The following is a 22,862-nucleotide window of genomic DNA, read 5'->3' as shown; positions in this document are numbered from 1 at the left end:
TAATCCCCTATTGCCCCAGGTACATTAGATAGGGTGTGAACCCGCCAGGGCAGATAGGGAAAAATGCTTGAGTACCTGAATGTAAACCATATGAGGCTATAAGCAGTATATAAATACTTAGATAGATAGATAAATAAATAAATATTAAATTCAAACTAAGCCCTGCCTGCTTTTTACAGGCTGTAAATGCTTTAGGCAGTTTAAACTTCTGGCATAAAGATAATGTTTTAAGCTATGGGCAGAAAGGTTTTATACTGTTTAAACAAATTAAAAAATAATGTTTGGTTTTTTTAACTAAATGCTTTTATCAATAAACTTTCTTTTCTATGCGATCTTAAGTCACAAAAGCACAGAGCAAAATAATGTTCACTTATCCAGAGAGGTATCCTTTTCTCTCAGAACTCTCTCAGAAAAGGTTGAAGGGATGAGAAAGGGTACTAGGATTGTATGTGTGTTCAGTGCTGGAGAAGGGTTTCAGAATTTGACTAAATGTGGGACAACGTAGATGTCAGGGTTTGTATGGAGATATTAGGGTTGTTAGGGGTTTCTTTTTTGGGTGGGGGAGGGGGGTTGGAGGGGGATGTATCTACAGAGTGGGTAACCGAGGCAATAGGAAATAAAGTGACTTTCACAAGATCATGAATAGTGTTAGCATAAGCTGTTTCGCTGTTGGGAAGGGGTAGAGGTTGACAGAGAAAGAAAAGAGGTATCTATGTTGTGAAAGATTGTCAGTGAAATATAAAGATTCTTTTTACCATAAACACATCCATTGTATGAGTATAAATAAATGCTCTCATTTTATGAATTCTACAGGTAGAGAGTATGGCTGCCCTTCAAGGCATGGGTCCATATAGGCTTCTGACAGCTGCTCTGGAACCTTCTTCTGCCCTTCTTTGCTTCCTCATCTTTGCCTTTTATTTTCCTGGTGTCCACATGGTCTGCAGGACAGGAACCAGCAGCGAATGTGAGGATTCGAACTTTGTCCCTGGATATCATCTGGTAGGCGAGGGCATCAATGTGGTGACCCTAGAAAGGGCAGCAAACTACCTTATCAACACAAATAAATGGGAGAAGAAAAACCATACCTGCACTGTATGTCCTAATTCTCTGCTGGAGGATACACCTCTTCAGAAGTTACCACTGTCCATAGTAGACTGGCACATCTACAACAGCTGCTCCCGCAAGATCTCAAGCTCTGTCCTGCACTCAAGCTTCCAGGTGATGGAGTTGTCGGCCTCCTTGGTGCAGAATGACTGGAAGGTGGGGCTGGATATAAATGTGAAACCCCCAGTGAACATCCAGGTGAACTTGGCAGGGTCCCACTCCAGGCTAGCAGAGTTTTCCATGCAGAAGTCCGGGCAGGACAAGTACAGTTTCACAAGCCATGAAATCTCTTGCACGTACTACAGGTATTCTTATTTTCTTAAAGCATTTTCTACCTTCTATATCCTGAAATTTTGCCCTTACTAGTTTCATCTGAGCTTCTGACACATGAAAAGCATTGAAATGTGGATTTCCTAGGAATTAACTGGTTTAACTCTTAGTCACAAAATTATTTAAAAGGGAACTTTAGAGACATTCCTGGGCTAATAATTTAGCAGCTCAATGCTGGTATGCAGCACTAGTTGGTCAGTTTTAACTGGTTAACTGGTTCTGCCCAAATAGCAGATCTAGAGAAAAACAAATATTTTTATTCAGCTAATTATAGGTGGGCTATTCACCATGGGCCCAATTCTATATATGTCACCTACAAAATCGGCACTGACTAGCAGGGCAGGATTAATTCTTCAAGAGCCCCTAGGCACACAAGTACACTGGGCCTGCTAGCCCTGTCCCGCCCATACCCCACCCATGCCCTGCCCCTTGCCCCGCCCCCAAGGAAGAGACAAATTAATTTAATCATGTATTTTTAATGAGTATAACTTATGGGCAGACTGGATGGACTGTTTAGGCCTTTATCTGCCGTCATTTACTATGTTACTATACTAAACATGACGTCCCCGTCCACCAGCCTATCTGCAGCCAGAATTTCCTCGACAGGAGGAGCACCTATCTGCCTGCAGCTCCTGCCCTCCCCATATCCCGTGACACGATTCCCGGACAAAGCCTTGCTTTACCTGCAGTTTGCCTCAATCTCTGGACTGTAACCAGCCAAAGACACCATCGCGGGATTCACTTTATAATCTAGTCCTCCCCAGAGCAGCCTGCGGATCTGCACCCTGTGCCACTTCCAGCCACCACCTCCTCCTCCTTCTCCTGCCCCGCATGGCAGCCACTGCCCCCTTCTCACTGCTGCCGCTCAATGGTATTACTATGAGACACTAATGTTACAAGTGTGTCTTTTTTTTTTCCAAGGGAAAAAGCAAAACCCCAGTACAGTGGTGTACCTTGCATATGTGACACCCGGGGCCCATAATTTTTTTGAAACTTCCCCCCCCCCCCATCTGTATGAAAAACATGATTTTTAGTAACAATCCACATATCGCACAAGAGTGTACCTAGGAAAAGGCAGCATCTTACATACTGCAGTGAGCAGTACAACATCAATACACCCATTGTAAAACTAAATAAGCCAGACTAGTACAGATCAATCCTGCACAGTCAATCCTAACAGAAAACCATGTCTTTTGAACACACAGAATACAGAAAACACCTTCGCCTAGTATGAAATATGTAATCACAAACTATCCCCTCCCCCTTTTACAAAACTGTAGTGCGGTTTTTAGCCACAGTGGTAACAGCTCAGACGCTCATAGAATTCTGAGCAATAGAGTTGTTACCACCATGGCCAGCGCTAAAAAATGCTCTACAGTTTTGTATACGTAGACAAAGGTTAAACTGAACCACCAAGAAGCTGAACTCTGTATACAATGCAACACCACAGAAACAGTGACGCATGTCCTCTAAAGCAAAAAAAAAGAACATTTTTTTTCTATCTTTGACTTCTCTGGTTTCCTCATCTTCTTGTCACTCTCTTCCTTTCATCCACTGTCTGCCCCTTCTATATGCATCTTCTCCCCTTTTATGCTACTTCCAGAAACTGTATGCCTCCCCCCTTCCATCTTTCCCTTCACCCCCATTGGTCTGGCATCCATCTTCTTCTCTTCTCCTCCAATGGTCTGGCATCTCTCTCCTCTCCTTCCCTTCCCACACCACCATAGTCTGACATTTCACTCTCTCCTCTCCCTTACCCCCACTTCCATCAGCATCTGCCCCCTTTCTTTCCCTCCAACCCAAGTCCATCCAGTAACCTTCCCCCTTATGTCTCTCTCCTGAACACCAATTCCATCAGCATCTGCCCCCTTTCTCTCCCTCCACCACCTTTCCATACCACCCTGCCCCTTTCTCTCCCTCCACCACCCTTCCATGCTCCTTTATCTCTCCCGCCAAACAAATGCAAGGTCCTGTGCTGCTGGCTCTACTCTCTGAGCTCCTTGGCAAAAGGCAGCCCGAAAGCAGAAATTGTTAGAACAGCTGGTGGCATCGACGGCAACGCAATCGACTCTGCTCCAGGAAGGTCCCTCAATGACTGCGTCTGCCGGTCCATCCCCTTCTGTCATTTAGTTGCTCCGGAAGAAGTAATTGACATTGGAAGGGGATGGACCGGCAGATGCAGTTATTGCGGAACCTTCCTGGAGCAGAGCCGGCCGTGTTGCCATTGCTGCTGGGGGGGGGGGGGGGGGATCCCCATTGATGCCGCGGGGGTAGGCCATTTCCATTTGAAAAAAAAATTGCAAGGTGAGTTGTCTTTTTACCCTCCTTCAGTGGGCCTCCCTGACAGTTTCAGGCCCTAGGCACGTGCCTACTGGGCCTACCCATTAATCTGGCCCTGCTGACTAGTATGGCACTATGCATGATTCTATAAAAGTTAGGCACACCGTATAGAATCATGCTTAGTGCCACCTAAACGCCTTATGATCAGTAGTATAGTTACATAGCTTTCATTAGCCAAGCCCTTCTATGCCCAAGTCTGCCCACTCTCTGGCCCTCCCCCTTTCATGATATCACTAGATATATCATTTAGCCCCACCCAAGCCCTGCCCCTAATGCCACATCACAGGAAGTGACATCATAACAAAAGCAGAGAGAGAGAGAGAGGGTTTCAGCAAGTGATGGCTCTGTGTGTGTGTGTGTGAACTGGTCATTGTATTGGTGCTATCAGCAAGCTATGGCTTTGTGTGCATGCAGAGAGAGTGAGAAACTCTGATCATTTTGCTGGTGTTTAGGGGATGTGTCCAAAAAAAAAAAGTGGAATTTTATTTTTTCACAGAAACCTTTTTAAACAGGCAAGCTGTAATGGCTTCTGCCTGGCACAGAGAATCAGGAGCTGTGTCTAAAAAAGTTGAATTTTATTTTTTCTGAAAGGAAGGTGTTTCCTAAGCATTTTTATGTATTATAAAAAACAGAGGACTATAAAAACAAGCTAGATGGGGGTGAATGGCTAAAAATAAAAAGAAAAGACAGGAAAAAAAGAAACTAAGCATGCTCATCAGGTGGTTGATATCACTTCCTGTCATGTGATCCATCCAAATAGAAAATGGGAGTGCTGGTCGATGAAGTCATCTGTGCAATGTGCGGCGGCGGCAAAAAGGGTGAATAGGATGCTAGGAATGATTAAGAAGGGGATCACAAACAGATCGGAGAAAGTTATCATGCCTCTGTACCGGGCCATGGTAAGCCCTCACCTGGAATACTGCGTCCAGCACTGGTCACCGTACATGATGAAGAATACGGTACTACTCAAACTGGTCCAGGGAAGAGCAACTAAAATGGTTAAGGGGCTGGAGGAATTGCCGTACAGCGAAAGATTAGAGAAGATTGAGAGAAAAGAGGAGACTGAGAGGGAACATGATCGAAACCTTAGTAGATAAAGATAGATTGTTCACCCTCTCCAAGGTAGGGAGAATGAGAGGGCACTCTCTAAAGTTAAAAGGGGACAGATTCCGTACAAACGTAAGGAAGTTCTTCTTCACCCAGAGAGTGGTGGAAAAGTGGAACGCTCTTCCGGAGGCTGTTATAGGAGAAAACATCCTCCAGGGATTCAAGACAAAATTAGACAAGTTTCTGCTGAACCAGAACGTACACAGATAGGGCTGGTCTCAGTTAGGGCACTGTTCTTTGACCTAGGGGCCGCTGCGGGAGCAGACTGCTGGGCACGATGGACCACTGGTCTGACCCAGCAGCGGCAATTCTTATGTTCTTATGTATCTCCAGTGTGCACCTCCATCTTGAAAAGGGGGCTTGACCTGTGCAGAGTTATGGTATCACTTCCTGTGATATCACCAAAAGGGGAGGGGATTGAGGTAGGTTATGAAAAAAAGAGAGCAGAGTTTAGGATAAGGTTATGCAAATAAGGCAGGGTTAGGGATGGGGTTATAGAAAAGGGGTGGGGCTTGGGCAGGGCCAAAACATATCCAGTGGCATCATCAAAGCGGTTGAGGAGGGGAGGAAAGTGGGCAGGTCTTGGGCATAGAATAGGGAGGCCTTGGGCAGGTTCTCGCTTCTGATTGGCTGAAGTGACCAGAATTGGGCATGGCCATCTGTCAAAAATATGCAAGTTAGGTTTACAAAAGCTATGTAACTATACTACTAGCATCACTATGCATCATAACTAGGGTTATCAGCTGTCTATATTTCCCTGGACATGTCCGCTTTGTCCGGGTTTTGAAAAGTTTTCCCCAAAATTGTGTCAGGCAAGAGGGCATTCGCTAATGTGAGGATGTTTTCCTGCCTAACCAGAGCAAGTAGTGGGTGTGGGGCTAAGGCAGGATTAGGGGCAGGACTGGGGCATAATGGGGCGGAACAGGAGGGCCTGGGGGCAGATCTAGGCAACCCTAATCCTAACATTTAGGTGGACCCTATTTATGCCAACGTTTCCTTGGGCCTAAGTTGTACGAAAATCACTGGACAACAAACATGCAATTGTTTCATAGATCCTAGTATGTTGGCATAGATATTAAATGGCAACAACCAATTAACTATGGTTTAGCTACCTTGCCTTTCCTCAGTTGTCCTGATTCCTTCTGATCCCCTACCCCTTTTTTGCTCTATACCCTGCTCCCACTCCAACAGACTGAAAAGGTCAATATAGCGCCCTTGCAGAATCCGCTGCCACAACTTATTTGCCAACTGACTTTAATGGCATCTTGCAGAGCAAATGTCCTTGCTAAGAAACATGCAAATTTTCCACTGTGTTTACCACCCCCATCGGCAACAATGCCGTAACGCCATTGCCTTCCAACTGCTAGGAAGATGAAGAAATAGAGATGAAATCAGATGAATCCCATGAATCAGAGGATTCCCAAACATCCATAGGTGTTCCCACCGTCCACTTACACTGATGCATATCACTCTCTAGGCACCTAACAATATGCTGAAGGCTATTCACAAACTTCATATCACATAGCCATCTACGCAAGGAGGACCAGTGACAACTCTTACCTCCTCTACCATCCTCACTCTCCCCATGTAACTCTTGCCCTCCACACGCTCCCAGTAAGTCAATAACTCACCAGGATGCAGGCTAGCTGATGTAGACTCTGCAAACAAGGTACTGGAGATGCCCATCTCCTCCTGGCCTCTATCAGGGACATCTGGCAGCATGAACCAAGTCCTGCTGCTACTGCCTGCTGCTGGGAGTTCAGAGGTTGCAGTCCCTTTCTTCTTCTAGGCAGTATTGCCCACAGGGGGCTGACCAGCAGGGCTCTCCAATGGCTGATGCTCCTATGTGGCGAGCATGGCCTCTTCCCATGTTTAGGATGGCCTGTTGCCATTCCCTTGAGCTTTTCTTCTCACTCGCAGCTGGTCATTGCCATTTCTTGGCAGACTTCTGCAACGCAAGCCCCTTTATTTTTGACCAGCGCAGTGCCATCCCACAATCCTGGGTGACTTGGTGCATGAAGAACCAATGCCTGACACCCAACGGCTCAGAAGGCCTCTAATCCACAGCAGGTAGACCGCCGGTAGGAAGTCAGAAAGCCCATGGGAACCTGGATGCTTCCTGTAACTGCAAGTGCTGTCTTTCTGCTGCTGTCCCACCATCTCAACACAATAAAGGAACCTCTGAGACTGCTCCCCCTAATCACATTGGCCCCAGTCCCACTACCTTCACCCACCTCCCTCACCTTCCAGTCCTCAACAACTTTTGCCTGCCAAACCTCCTTCATTACCACTCCATCTCCCAACCTTTGCCTTTCCTTTACCTAGACACCTCCCTCCCCATCCCCTTTTTCATTTTCCTACTGCCCACCCACCCAATGTTCCTACCCCTCCCCCCATATTTCCCACAGCTGGCACATTTCAGTCTGTGAAAATTCAAAATCTTTTTTTACGTTTTCTACCTTTGTTGTCTGGGCATTATATTTTTCTAACTAGGATAATCTTTTGTCTATCAACTATTGTGTAGTCAAAGACCCCTTTTTACAAAACTGCACAAGAGGTTTTTAGCACTGGTCGGTGTGCTGAATGCTCCACGCTGTTACAATGCTCATAGGAACTCTGTGAACTTCAGAGCAGTGCAGAGCATTAAGCATGATGGCTGGTGCTAAAAAACCTCTTGGGCAGTTTCATAAAAGGGGGGTGGTGGTTGGAATTTGCCAATTAACAACTAACATTGGCATAGCGAGGGTGAGAGGCACCCGGGGCGGTGGTGCCCCTCCCCTGCCCTCATCTCTGCCTCCTCCCGCTCCTTCCCCTATCCCTAACATTACCAGATTTTCCATTCAGAAAATCCTGAAGTAAGGCTGTTTAGTTTACCTCATTGGAATGACTACGAGACGGCATTGTATTTTCCAAAACAGACAATATTTTTATTGTTAGTATAATGGCTTACAAAATTATAGCAGCAAAAACATAGCGGAAAGAAATATATATTGTCAGTTCAGAATATGAAATGGAGAGTAACACTTACACTCATGTGCCGAGCAGGGGGCTAGCACACCCTCCGGCATAAGCAGGTAAACCTCTCTGGCTGTACCTGTGATGCATATTTCTTTTATACAGATAAATTCTTTCCTTGTTTCAAAAGGCCCATCCCCGAACTCTGGTCATATGACTCCCTATTGATACAAAAAATGTATACCTAACTATTCCCCCCCCCCCAGTCCCAAGCCTCTCTCACTTCCCCCCCACAAGAGGGGCCCAAGCAGTCCAGAAACAGAGGGCACTTCATGAACTTCTTTTTACATGTCTGGAATCCTTATCACCTTGCTTCAGGATGGTGTCCTTGTAGACAGTCTTATGCAGAAAGTTTCACACAAAGATGCAAGGGTGACATTCCAGCATCCTGGCCCTGCCTGGATCCCATGGCTTGCTTCAGAGACAGGCACCAGGCCCCCACATCCCTACTCCCCCTTCATCCTTCAGGGGCTGTTACTTGTTATGGGTGTTTTATGGCTTCTCAGGGTGCCTTGCATATGTTAAGTACTCTTGCATATGTCATACAGCACTGATAACAGCTCAGCACAAATGAACAATGGCCACCGAACCTTGGAGAAGTATTCTCCTAAGGGAGACAAGAACTAGGCCAGCAGGGTTAGCATTTCAAAAGGATACATGCGTTCACAGATAGCAAAGTACATGCTGTTCCATCTGGTTAGCTTGTAAAGAAAGGCTGTTTTAGACTGTGAGAAAATATGTGTTAAAATGGCTGTAGTGTCCAGCATACACAAGGTAGTCCAGTATGTCCACAAGGTAGTCCAGTATGTCCAGGTTATCCATCTCAATCTGGACCCCTTAGATCCGTCCCCCAGGTCTGCCCAGTTCCACCCCATCCCCTCCCCCTGCTGCCTGCTCTGGTCGGGCAGGAGGGCATCCGCACATGCGCGGATGACCTCCTGCCCGACAGCGACTTTAAGGGAGGCTTTTCAAAACCTGGACAAAGTTTTTGAAAAGCCATCTGGATCCTCAAAAGGAGGACATGTTCGGGGAAGTTCGAACGTCTAGTAACCCTACCTATCCCCACTGCTGAACTACTTGTTGTTCACCGCTGCGAGCAACATGAACTTCAACATGCTCCTTGCGCCCCTTCAGCTCTTCCTCTAATATGACTTTCTATGCATGGCCCCCAGAAGTGACATCAGTGGGAGAGATGACGCGGTTGCGAGGAGCACATTAAAGTTGTTGCTCGCTGTGGTGAACAACAAGAGGTACAGGAGAAGGGAAGGGGGGTGCACATGTGGCGAGGGAAGGAGTGGGAAGAGGTGGGGAATTGGAGAGGAGGAGGGGTACTGGCGCCCCCATCAACATGGCGCCTGGGATGGACCACCCTCCTTATTACACCACTGACAGCTACTACCCCAAATTGCTTTGGAAACACTTCTGGTCCTGCAAACCAATTACATTTTGTGCTCCCTTAAAGTTGTATGCACCATTTCAGCCTTTCAGATGGAGTGAAATGCTGTTCAGTTGTTTTTGTCTGGTTGACTTCAATCTTAGAAAAATGACCATTAATGCCTAGAGACACCTTTCAGATTTATAAATTAAAAACATTCCATTAGGTTCCTATCAGGAAATAGTTGTTAGTTCCTATTTGAAATGAGGTCTAAACATTATTTGGTATTTATGACCTGAAAGTTATGTTAGGGCTCCTTTCACAAAGCTGCAGTAGAGGTTTTTATTGCAGGCTGGCAAGGTAAATGCTCTGATGCTCACAGGAATTCTATGAGTGTCAGAGCATTTATGTTGCTGGCCCTCGGTAGAAATCTCTACCACAGGCTGACTGAACCCTGCCGGAGCTTCCACTCTCCAGCCAGGCACCCCTGCAGCCACCACCTGGCATTTGCCAATCGGGAGGGGAAGTCCTCTCCCCTGGGATTTAACAGCTTTGAGCCACAGAACACGACCCAAGGCCTCATATCCGAAGGGGCGTGGCCAAAGGGGCAGGACACACCCCTTTTGAGCCCCTTAAGAGCCGAGAGGAGTGAGGAGCAGGTGAAAGAAAATTATGGGCAAATGAAAGGCTAAGATTGTTTCCTCTACTACTATAACAGGACTGATGGATCGCCACCTTTGCCCAGTTTCTGGAACATCCTTTAAAGGTAAGATTGACTTGCAATCCCAATCTGCCTCTCTCTCATCTGGCAAACCCACACCTGCACCTCAACCTATTGGAGAAGGATGACTCCATTTCCATATCAGGTTCAGACTCAACTTCTCTACAATTGACTGAGCTGGACCAAAAAGACCATCAATGGAAAAACAATCTGGTTTTGTATCTCCTGTTTCAATGCCTACAGGACCTATCATTAGGCTCAAGATGGGCGACAAAATTGTTACGCTTCAAGATGTTTGGACTGTAGTGAATAGAATTAAAAATTAATTCCAGGGCACAGTAGTAAAGCTTTGTCAATTTTTGTCTGGAATAACAAGTAAAGTGGCTGAGCAAGAAATTCAATTGGCTGTAATGGGAAAAAAATGGATAAAGTGGAAGCATCTGTTTCTGTAATGCAATCTTGTGCCACATCTAATGTGAAGGATAATACTTTAATACACTTACAGATAGAAAAGATGGAAAATGCTATGAGATCCAGGAACCTCAGATTTCTGAATTTTCCTAAATCTCATTATCTTTCTCCTTTGGAATTACTAAAAATGTATATGAAGGATATACTTTGTTATACTCAGTTAGAAACTTTTTCTCCTGATAATCTTTACTATATACCTAGTGGTTCCAAAATGATTTCAGAAGAGGGGGGAAAAGATCAATTAGTGTCACCTGACAGTTTAAATATTTCCCAGTTTTTAGAATTGTCAGAAGATTTTATAACTAAAAGAGCAACATTGCTGGTCACCTTCAAGACTGAAATAGAAAAACAAGGTATTCTCAAATTATATTTTGTGAATAAAAATGCTCTCTTAACAGCCTAAAAGGTTCTAAGCAGTTTACAATACACAATTAATATTCATCAAGAAAAGAACTGCAATTAAAAATAGAAAAGGAAAGATTAAGAACAAAAGTTAAAAAATTTTTTCCCATAAAATATCATAGCAAATATCTCAACAGTAACAATTCTAATAGTAAAACAATAAAACACAGATCACAGTCCCAAACTCTGTTCTAAGTTGAGGAAGCCAATTGGAAAAAATGTGCTTTTAAATGTCTTTTAAAATTTATATATGATTCTTCTTTTCTCAAGTCTATGGAACTAAATAAAAAAATGCACAATGTCTAGTTGATGTAAGATGTGCCTTAAAAATATGCCTTTGAATATCTTTCCAGACGTCTCCAAACAGACGCAGTACAGGAGGAAACAGTTCCTGCAACCAGGACCAGATTATAGGGTAGACCCAGTAGGCACGTGTCAAGGGCCCAAAATTGTCAGGGGGGCCCGCTGAAGGAGGGAAAACAGAGTGCAGCTGCCCTACTGTTTCCCTTCACCTCATCTTTTTTTTTTTCAAATGAAATGGAACACACTCACACCACCCTGCATCAACAAGCCCTCCCTCCCCTCCGGCATCAACGGCCCCCATCCCCCCTATGGCATCAATGGCACGTAAGATCAGCAACGCAGTGCTCAGCCCAAAGCTTTCCTCTGACATGAAATTCCCAGGCAGAAACAGGAAGCTGCATCAGAGGGGAAGCTTTGGGCTGAGCACCGCGTTGCCGATGCAGCATCGCATGCTTCCCGTTCCTTTAAATGGAGACCTAAAGTTCCTGAAAATGAGATTTGCTGGGACAGCGTAACAATACAAGCAAGTACTATGATAATTTCCAGAGTTCCAAGGATTTCTGTTCAGTTTCGGCATGAGCCACCAGCCCTGACTAATGAGATGTACTGCTTATTTGTAACTGTTTAGTCACTGGCAAAAACCATAATCAAGGATGTGAAACTTACTGCTGGCTTAAAACCAAGACAAGATGCCAATCTGACCCAGAAAACTCATGTTACTTTTAATGGAAGAGAAATTTGTGATGATTCACACCCTGCCTTTTTCACTGATATTCCTACAGAAGATTTGCAACCAGGAGAAAAGATTGAAAAAGCAATATACGATACTGTACAGTTCTTTCGGTTTGTAGCACAAGCCAGCATGCTGAATGCTCTGCACTGCTCTGATGGTCATAGAATTCCTATGATCGTCAGAACAGTGCAGAACATTCAGCCTGCCAGCGCTAAAAACCTCGCCCATGCTTTTGTAAAAAAAAGGGGGGTTAGTTTGTGATTACTTATTCCATACTGGGTGAGGGTGGTTCTGTGTTCTGTGTGTATGGTTTTCTGTTAGCATTGACCAGCCTTGTTTGGCGAAATGCGTCAGGTTCTCCTTTATTGTCTGCCGATCTTCTTTTGTTCCACGTTGAATTCTTTGGTGGACCGCTTGCCTCGTTTTGTTACAAATTAACATACATGGAGTGGAACGTACCAGAGGAGTTACAGAGTTGGTTGTTTATACATACATATGGGTTAAAGTTGGACGACATAAAACGAGGCAGTTGAGAAGAGTTGCAAACTTGGTTATTAATATAGACTTATGTTTTAGATAGTATTACTGCTTTACAATGCATTTGAACACTTTTATATACGTATGGAAAAGGTTCAGAGTTAAAGTCTTGAGCAATAGGTGGGAAGGGAAGGAAGGAAGGGGTGTTTTGTTCAGAGATGTTTGGGGCTTGCATAGAACTAAAACTGTACACTGGCACTAGTAGGCAATCTTTTTTGTTTGTTTTGAATTTTATAATAAAAGAAAAAAGAAATTCAAGTGGAAATAAAGATGTAAATAAGAAAACAGGTAAATAAATGGGGGTGGGGGTGGGCAGGGATAGGGGGCCCAGTGTACTTGTGTGTCTAGGGGCTCTCGAAGAATTAATCCTGCCCTGCCTGCAACTCAAGACTCGTGTCTTGGCTGTGGGAGCTTTATTTTTCCTTAAGTTCCCATGTAAGTGATAGTGACTTATAAGAATAATAGGTATATTTTTGTTGATCCAGCTCATTTGGAAATTTTTCTTCAAGATAAACCTAAATTAGACACATTGCCTGTAACTAATGCAGAGGTTGAGAACGAGTTAAAATAACAACATAAGAACATAAGAATTTGCCTCTGCTGGGTCAGACCAGAGGTCCATCCCGCCCAGCGGTCTACTCCCGCGGCGGCCCTCCAGGCCCATCACCTGTGCAATGGTCCCTGACTATTCCTATAATCTACCTCAACTCCTATCTGTACCCCTCAATCCCCTTATCCTCTAGGAACCCATCCAAACCTTCTTTGAAGCCCTGTAACGTGCTCTGGCCTATCACAGCCTCCGGAAGCGCGTTCCATGTGTCCACCACCCTCTGGGTAAAAAATAACTTCCTAGCGTTTGTTCTAAACCTGCCCCCTTTTAATTTCTCTGAGTGCCCCCTTGTACTTGTGGTTCTCCACAGTGTGAAGAATCTGTCCCTGTCTATCTTTTCTATGCCCTTCAGGATTTTGAAGGTTTCTATCATGTCTCCTCTAAGTCTCCGCTTTTCCAGGGAGAATAGCCCCAGCTTTTTCAACCTGTCAGCATATGAGAAGTTTTCCATACCCTTTACCAGTTTAGTTGCTCTTCTCTGGACTCCCTCAAGTACTGCCATGTCCTTCTTGAGGTACGGCGACCAGTACTGGACACAGTACTCCAGATGCGGGCGCACCATTGCACGATACAGTGGCAAGATGACTTCCTTCGTCCTGGCCGTGATACCCTTCTTAATGATACCCAACATTTGGTTTGCTTTCCTTGATGCCGTCACGCATTGTGCCGATGCCTTCAATGTTGTGTCTACCATCACCCCCAAGTCTCTTTCAAGGTTACTTACCCCTAGTAGTGATCCCCCCCATTTTGTAGCTGAACATCAGGTTCTTTTTCCCTACATGCATGACCTTGCATTTCTCTATGTTAAAGCTCATCTGCCACCGCGTAGTCAGAACAGCAAAGAGAGAATATGAAGAGAAACTTGCAAAGGAGGCACGGAACTTTAAACCTTTCTTTCGATATGTGAAAGGGAAACAGCCGGCGAGAGAGGAAGTGGGACCCCTGGATGAGGGGGATAGGAAAGGAGTGGTAAAGGAGGAAAAGGAAGTGGCGGACAGATTAAACATGTTCTTCTCGTCGGTCTTCACAAAAGAGGACACATCCAATGTTCCGGAACTGGAAAAATTCTTCAAGGGGGACCAAGAGGAAAAATTATCGTGCATGGAGGTAAGCCTCGAAGATGTACTCAAACAGATAGATAGGCTGAAAACTGACAAATCGCCGGGCCCGGATGGAATTCACCCAAGAATACTAAGAGAACTTAGAAACGAAATAGCGGAGTTACTGCAGCAGATTTGTAACCTATCCCTGAAAACAGGGGTAATACCGGAAGACTGGAGGATAGCAAATGTTACGCCTATCTTCAAGAAAGGAACCAGAGGCGACCCGGGGAATTATAGACCGGTCAGCTTGACCTCAGTTCCGGGGAAGATGGCCGAATCATTGATCAAGAACAGTATCAGCGAGCACATAGAAAAAAATAAGCTGACGAGAACAAGCCAGCATGGTTTCTGTACTGGAAGATCCTGCCAAACAAACCTACTGCACTTCTTCGAGGGGATAAGCGGACATTTGGACAAAGGTGACCCCATAGATATAGTATACCTAGACTTCCAGAAAGCCTTCGACAAGGTACCTCATGAGCGCCTTCTAAGGAAACTGTGGAACCACGGGGTGGAAGGGGACATACACAGATGGATCAAAAACTGGCTGGCAAACAGGAAACAGAGGGTAGGAGTAAAGGGACACTATTCTGACTGGAAAGGGGTCACAAGTGGTGTCCCACAAGGGTCAGTGCTGGGACCGCTGCTATTCAATATATTTATTAATGACTTGGAAACAGGGACAAAGTATGAAGTTATAAAATTTGCGGATGACACAAAACTCTCCGGTAAGGTTAGATTTGTAGAGGAATGTAAAAAACTCCAAAGGGACCTGGACAAACTGAGTGAGTGGGCAGATAAATGGCAGATGAGTTTTAATGTGGAGAAATGTAAAGTTATGCACATAGGGAAAGGGAACCTGATGTACAACTACACGATGGGGGGGATGACATTGGGAAAAGGCAACCTAGAAAAGGACTTGGGGGTTTTGGTGGATAAAACAATGAAACCGGCAGCACAATACGCCTCAAAAAAGGCGAACAGAATGTTGGGCATTGTCAAAAAAGGTATCACTACCAGAACCAAGGAAGTTATCATCCCGCTGTACAGGGCAATGGTGCGACCGCATCTGGAGTACTGCGTCCAGTACTGGTCGCCGTACCTAAAGAAAGATATGGCGATACTCGAGAGGGTCCAGAAAAGAGCGACAAAAATGATAAAAGGCATGGAAAACCTCTCGTTTGCTGAGAGGCTGGAGAGGTTGGGGCTCTTTTCCCTGGAAAAGAGGAGACTTAGAGGGGATATGATAGAAACTTATAAGATCATGAAGGGTATAGTGAAGGTAGAGAGAGACAGATGCTTCAGACTGGTGGGGGCAACAAAAACTAGAGGACACTCAAAAAAATTGAAGGGAGATAGGTTCAGAACAAATGCTAGGAAGTTCTTCTTCACCCAGAGGGTGGTGGACACCTGGAATGCGCTTCCAGAGGGGGTAGTTGAGCAGAGTACAGTTTTGGGTTTCAAAAAGGGATTGGACGAGTTCCTAAAGGGTAAGGGAATCCAGGGGTACAATTAGAGGGTTACTATACAAGACAAAATGCTCTTGAGTAATAGATCACTACAGGTCATTGACCTGGGGGGCCGCCGCGGGAGCAGACTGCTGGGCATGATGGACCTATGGTCTGACTCGGCAGAGGCAATGCTTATGTGCTTATGTGCCACCTTTCTGCCAACTCTTCCAGTATCGTTAGGTCCCTTTGCAGGTCCTCGCAGTCTTCCGCGGTCCTAACCCTGCTGCAGAGTTTAGTGTCATCCGCAAATTTTATAACCTCACATTTTGTTCCCGCCTCCAGGTCATTAATAAATATATTGAACAGTAGCGGTCCAAGCACCGACCCCTGCGGGACTCCGCTCGTGACCCATAGCCAGTCTGAGTAGTGGCCCTTTACTCCAACCCTCTGTTTCCTGCCTGCCAGCCAGTTTTTGATCCATTGGTGGACATCCCCTTGCACCCCGTGGTTCCACAGCTTCTTAAGCAGCCGTTCATGGGGTACCTTGTCGAAGGCTTTTTGGAAGTCAAGGTAAATGATGTCTATGGATTCCCCTTTATCCATCTGACTGTTTATTCCCTCAAAGAAGTACAGTAAGTTTGTGAGGCACGACCTTCCCTTGCAGAAGCCGTGCTGGTTCGCCTTCAGTTGTCCATTGTTTTCTATGTGTTCACAGATGCTGTCCTTAATCAGTGCTTCCATCATCTTTCCCAGAACCGAGGTCAAGCTCACCGGCCTGTAGTTTCCTGGGTCACCCCTTGAACCCTTTTTAAAGATGGGCGTGACATTTGCTATTTTCCAGTCCTCCGGTATCTCCCCAGTTTTTAAGGATAGGTTACATATTTGGCGAAGTGATTCCGCTATTTCGTTCCTTAGCTCTTTGAGTACCCTTGGGTGGATGCCATCCGGACCTGGTGATTTGTCGCTCTTTAGTCTGTCTATCTGTCGGAGGACATCCTCTTGTCTTACCTCTAGTTGGACCAGCTTTTCATCCTGATCCCCATTTATGATCTCCTCGGGTTCTGGAATATTTGATGTGTCCTCTCTCGTGAAGACCGACGAGAAGAACTTATTTAACCTGTCAGCTATCTCTTTTTCCTCCTTTACCACTCCCTTCTTGTCTCCATCATCCAATGGCCCTACTTCTTCCCTGGCCGGTTGCTTCCCCTTTATGTATCTGAAGAACGATTTGAAGTTTGTTGCTTCCCCTGCCAGTCTCTCCTCATATTCTCTTTTTGCTTTCCTAACCACTTGGTGACATTCTTTTTGGTGTCTTTTGTGTTCCATTTGGTTGTCCTTTGTTTGGTCCTTTTTCCATTTCCTGAAAGATGCTTTTTTATCACTTATCGCTTTTTTCACTGCATTTGTTATCCACACTGGGTTTTTTGTTCGATTCTTTTTGCACCCTTTCCTGAACCTGGGGACGTACAGGTTCTGTGCCTTTTGCACCGTTCCTTTGAGTAGGGACCAGGCTTTTTCTATGGTCTCCATCTTCCCTGAGTTGTCGCTGAGTTTCTTTCCCACCATTTTCCTCATGGCTTCGTAATTCCCTTTTCTGAAATTGAGTGCTGTTGTTGTGGTTCTTATTACCTTTGATGACCCACTGTCTAGCTTGCATTGGATCATGTTGTGATCGCTGTTTCCTAGTGGCGCTAGTACCGCCACCTCCTTTGCGGGTCCCCCTAGCCCATTGAGGATTAGGTCAAGAGTGGCATCTCCCCGCGTTGGTTCCGTGATCAGCTGTTCCATGAAACAGTCCCTCATAGCCTCCAGGAATTTGGTCTCCCTCGTGCAGTTTGAGTATCCAATACTCCTGTCTATCCCAGCGTAGTTGAAGTCCCCCATCACCACCACACTTCCGCTTTTGCAAACCTGCCTCAATTCAGCCTCCAGGTCCTGGTCGATTGTTTCCGGTTGTCCAGGTGGACGATAGTACAGTCTCAATTTGATGTCTGCTCCAGTTCCCCCTTGTAGCTTAACCCATAGTGATTCCAAGCCGTCCGCCCTTACTGTTGTTTCCATCCTGGTTGAGGGAATGGAGTCCTTTATATATATCGCTATTCCTCCACCCTTCTTGTGGGTCCTGTCTCTCCTATAGAGTTTGTACCCTGGTATGACCACATCCCAATTGTTGTCATCAGTCCACCATGTTTCTGTGACTCCAATTATGTCCAGGTCCTTTTTGCTGGCTATGACTTCCAGCTCTCCCATTTTGGCTCTTAGGCTCCTAGCATTAGTGTATAGGCAATTTAGGTCCCGGTTGTTTGCCTTCCCCGCTGGTTCTCGTGGTTTGGCGCTCCTGCCGACCCCTTCAAGGGTTGCCAGCCCCCGAGCCTTGTTACATTCATCCTCATCCTGCGATGTGTCTGTGTTGTCCTCAGCCTGCTTCCCCATGTTTGGATGCCCCTCTGGCTCCTGTTGTTCTATCTTAATCCTGCTTGCTAGGTTCATTTGTGCTTTGGGCCCCTGCATTGCGTCCTTGGGTCCTTTTTCCAAAAGTTCCCACTCAGTCCTGAGCCCTCTTTTACAATTCCCTGGTTCAGTATCCTTGTTTGATACTTTGGTCCGATGTGTCGAGGTCAGATCGACTATCGGCTTTCCCCTTCTCCTCAGTTTAAAACCAAGTCTATGCCGCTCTGGACGTTGCGTGCCAGCATCCTCATCCCAGCCGTGCTCAGGTGCAGTCCGTCCCTCCTGTAGAGCTTGTTCTTCCCCAAAAAAGTTGTCCAGTTCCGTACAAAGTGGAAACCCTCCTCTTCGCACCATCTCCTCAGCCAGCCATTTATCTCTTGCAGCTCAGTCTGCCTCCTTGCATCCGCCCTCGGTACTGGCAGGATCTCTGAGAAGGCTATCTTCCTTGTCCTCAGCTTCAGTTTCCTCCCCAGGATCTGGAACTGCTCAGTTAGTGTAGTCCTGTTGTAGTTCCTCCTGCTGACGTCGTTGGTTCCAACGTGGATTATTACTGCTGTCTCCTCCGTCTCAGCTCCTTCCAGGATTCTCTCAATTCTGTCGATGACGTCCTTCGTTCTTGCCCCGGAAGGCATGTCACTAGTCGGTCCTCTCTCCCTCCTGCTATGTGACTGTCCACTTCTCTCAGAATAGAGTCTCCCACTACGATTGCAGATTTCCCCTTCCTCAGTTGTCTCTCTGGTCTCAGGTCTGTATCAGTGGCGCAGTCTGCTAATCCTTCCTCCGGATTCTGTTGGGTCTCCACCTTCTCTGCCTGTCCCGATCCTCCGCAAAGTCCTACTCCCATGGCTTCTGGTGGATTGTGTCCTCCAACTGTTAGTTCGCTTCTGATTTGCTGGTGGTCCTGTGCCTCCACCATCCTGCAGGCCTCCTCGATGAATTTCTCGAGCTCTCTAACTTGCTCCGTGATGTGGCTCTCTCTGGTGGTATCCTCAGTTGTCCAGCATGGTTCCTCTATGGTGCGGAGTCCCTCCAGCTCCTGGACCCTGACCTGCAGTCTTCCGACCTCCTTCCTCAGGCTATCCAGTTCCTGACATCGACCGCATATGTATGCCTGCCTCCCGGAGGGGAGGTAGTCATACATATAACACTCGGTGCAGTACACTGGGTAGCTCCGCTGGGTTCCTGCAGCCTCCATTTCTTTTTCTTACGGTCCCTCGGTGAGGAGGAGTGGTGCCCGGCGTACAGCTAGATTTTGGGGCTCTCAGTTAGCTTCCTGGCTCCTTCCCCAGGCTCCTTCGCCAAGGCGCTCTATTCTAGGTGAATCTGCTGGGTGCCCTGGTCTCCTGGCTCCTTCTCAAGGCTCCTTCGCAAAGGCGCTCTCGCTAAGGCGAGCGCCTTTGCCGCTCACCTTCACCGCGCACCGAATGGCGGCGTGCCGTTGGCACTCCCCCTGTTAAGGGGGAGTCCGGTCGCGCTGCTGGTGACGCATCGGGGGTGGGCGGAGTTCTCTCTCGCCTACCCCATGCTGCCTGCCTGCTTCTGCCTTTCTCCTCCGCTTCGCTTGTCCCCTTTCTCTGCTCCCTCTGCTTCTGCCTTCTTCTCTCCGCTCTCCTGCTCTCCTCCGGTGCCCTCTGCCTCCCGCACTGGAATTGTTATTTTTGCCTGACTTCAGAGGATTATGGTATATTTGTCTTTCTTTCTTTTAGTGATGTGACTCCTACAGGACAATCAGCCCCTATAATGTGGGCTTGATAAAGATTTTCGTTTAGTTTAATCTATTTTACTTTGAACTTTGTTTATTGCCTGAAGTTGTTATATGTTGTAACAAACCAATAAATTTATAAATAAAAAAAAAAAAAAAGAAATCTCTACCACAGCTTTATGAAAGCCAGTAGTAATTGAGGGTGGGGGTGGGGGCTAGAAAGAATGAAAACTGTGCAGGCAGGTACATAAACGTATTTGTTCATATAGATTTTGCACTTGCTATCAAAGGGAAAGTATGCACATAATTTTTCTTTGAAAATTTCTCTAGAAAAAAGTATCAACAGATTTTCACCTGCTATTTCTGCAGCATGTTTTTAGGTCAAAAGAATGTGAGCTATTTTAAAAATATAAAATCACATGCATTGTTGTTTTTCCTAGTCAACTCCATCCTGGGAATGACTTTGTGAAAATGCAGCTAAAAGTATGTGCGTTACAGAGCAATGCACATATTTTTACAGCATCCAGAGCGGACAATTTTCAGAGAATCTCTTTACACAAGTAATGGTTTATGAAAAATTATACAAAATTATGGTGAAGAATGCAATTATGACAACTGGAATAGTTAAAGATGCTTGGGACCTTCCACCTCTTGATAAAATGCCATTATGTGCAAAACATTCCCTCCCCTTTTACAAAACCACAAAAATGTTTTTTAGTGCAGTCCGGCACACTGAATACTCTGCGCTGCTCCCAACACTCATAGAGTTCCTATGAGCATTGGGAGCAGCGCAGAGCATTCAGTACACTGGCCTGTGCTAAAAAATGCTTCCACGAATTTGTAAAAGGAGGGGATTGTCAGGAAGGTTCCTTCCATTCTTCCTGTTGACTACTTTTTGGGGCTAAATAAAGTTTTTATTTTTAACTTATTAGTATTACAGTATAATATGGACTGTTTTCTTTGCAGTTTTAGAAAGATATACCTGAAAGAGGATCTCATCAGCTTGAATAAAAAAGAGTGTGAGATCTCAAAAGATTAATAAATCAATCACTTCCAAATACAGTAGTTTCTGCTTGGATCAGGTATTTGTCCAGAGCTTGTTACAGTTAGAAAATTCTCCCTAGTATATAATTAAAATCAGCCTTGTTGCATTTTAAGACCATTATCAATTCTTGTTTTCTAAATAGAGCAAAGAAATATGTTAAGCTCAATCAGCATATGAAATGTGAATGCAAAAATCTGAACTGAGCTATCTAGATATCTGATTGAACAATTTTCTGTGTTCTAACAATTGTTTGTTTTTTTGATAGATACCAAGTTAACAAGAAGCCATTCCTCACAAGCCACTTTGTCTACATCCTGAAGAACCTTCCAAAATCCTACAACGAAATGACTAAGCCCAATTATCGTTATGTTATCAACACCTATGGGACCCACTATATTACTGAGCTCTTTTTGGGGGGGAAGATGCGGGATATTACGGCCATTAAATCTTGTGAATCCTCTTTGGATGGAATCACGCTGGATGAGGTGAAGGATTGCCTAAGTGTAGATGCCTCAGCCACAGTAAAAGCAAAGCACAAGATCACAGGAGAATTCAGCACCTGTGAGGAGTTGAAGAAAAAGAAGAACTTCAAGGGTAGTTTCTATGAGAAGTACAATGAACGACAGTCAGAACTAGAGGGAGGTGAAGCAACAGCAGACCTTCTGTTTGCCAAGGAGCAGGACCCAGAAAAATTTGGGAAGTGGATTGCAAGCTTGAAGACTATCCCAGGGATCATCTCTTTCTCCCTGAAGCCCATACATACATTAGTGAGGTTCCAAGGCCCACAGAAGGAGAACCTAAGAAGAGCCATTAGTGAATACATAATGGAGAGTGCTGTCCAGAAGAACTGCTCCAGTAGCTGCCCTTCTGGGGCACAAAAGAGCAAAAGGGACTCCTGCTCTTGCTTCTGCTCAGTAGCCACGGGTATAAACAGCATGTGTTGTTCCACTGGCCGAGGTTTCGCCAAGATCACAGTCAACATTCATCGAGCTACAGGACTCTGGGGTGATTATGTATCAAAAACAGATGCTTATGTCAAAGTGATCATTGATAACAAGGAGGTGAGGACCACCACAGTGTGGAACAATGACAATCCAATATGGAGTGTCCACTTTGATTTTGGAACAGTACAACTAAACCAAGGAAGCTCCATGAATCTCCAGGTCTGGGATGAGGACAACCACTATGATGATGATCTGTTAGGGGCCTGTGATCAACCACTCTCTGCAGGATTTCACAAGAAGACTTGCTACCTAACCCATGGGAACCTTGAGTTCTTGTTTAATGTGGTCTGTGGCCCCCATTTGGGAGGACCCCAGTGTATGGAGTATATTCCCTCACCAGAAAAACTTTAGAAAAACTAGACTGAGAGTAAACATTCAGCTGGCAGTGATCAGAAATGTTTTGCCTGCCACCAGAATGCCAGGCCACATTTGAGCACCAGCGTTGAGTATCTCTTATCTGGTCTAGAGCTATATTCTGTACTTAACCACCTAAACAAAACCAGAAAAAGATAGAACTGTATTTTAAGTAGTTTGATTTGTCTTATTAACATAAGATGGTTAAGTGCTGAATATTGGTACTTAACCACATATGTGCCAATTTCACCCCTGGATCACCCTCACAATAGCCAGTTTAGTTTAGTGGTTAGTACTGATATTTAGTGCCACTGACCAGTAAGTATCACTGAATATTAGTAGATAACTCTGGACAAGTGATTTATCCAGCCAAGAGCACCTCTTGCCCAGTTAAATAGCTTTGAATATTGAGCCTAGAATGTTTTCTTTTTCAGAAATGATTTGCTTTGACATTGTTTAATGAGCTATAGCCTATAGCCACTTTGGCAACATGTCATGTGTACTATATATCACATAGTCCAGAATCCTCACTATCCACAGAACGTATCAATTCCAATGACATCACTGCCAGTAAGAATCATTTACAAAAGAAAAGAACAGCAGAGCAGATGAAAAGCCAGTAGCTATCAATGGTGGTACCAGAAATAAATTTTGGAACTGATTCTATATAGGATACCTACATTAGGCATCGCTAGGCACCCTAA

The 22,862-nt window shown here is 45.3% G+C and overlaps 1 protein-coding gene across 1 annotated transcript; it reads left to right on the top strand.

Moving 5' to 3' along the window:
• The first annotated feature begins 822 nt into the window (after positions 1–822).
• On the top strand, positions 823–22,155 carry LOC117360373 (perforin-1-like). The gene is made up of 2 exons (XM_033944073.1): positions 823–1,409; positions 21,066–22,155. Exons 1-2 carry the CDS (start codon positions 823–825, stop codon positions 22,153–22,155), a joined length of 1,677 nt encoding a protein of 558 aa, XP_033799964.1.
• Positions 22,156–22,862: the final 707 nt, after the last annotated feature.

This window comes from Geotrypetes seraphini, chromosome 5 (genome assembly GCF_902459505.1).
Source record: "Geotrypetes seraphini chromosome 5, aGeoSer1.1, whole genome shotgun sequence".
NCBI classification, from domain to species: domain Eukaryota; kingdom Metazoa; phylum Chordata; class Amphibia; order Gymnophiona; family Dermophiidae; genus Geotrypetes; species Geotrypetes seraphini.
This window is presented reverse-complemented; position numbering and strand designations above follow the sequence as displayed.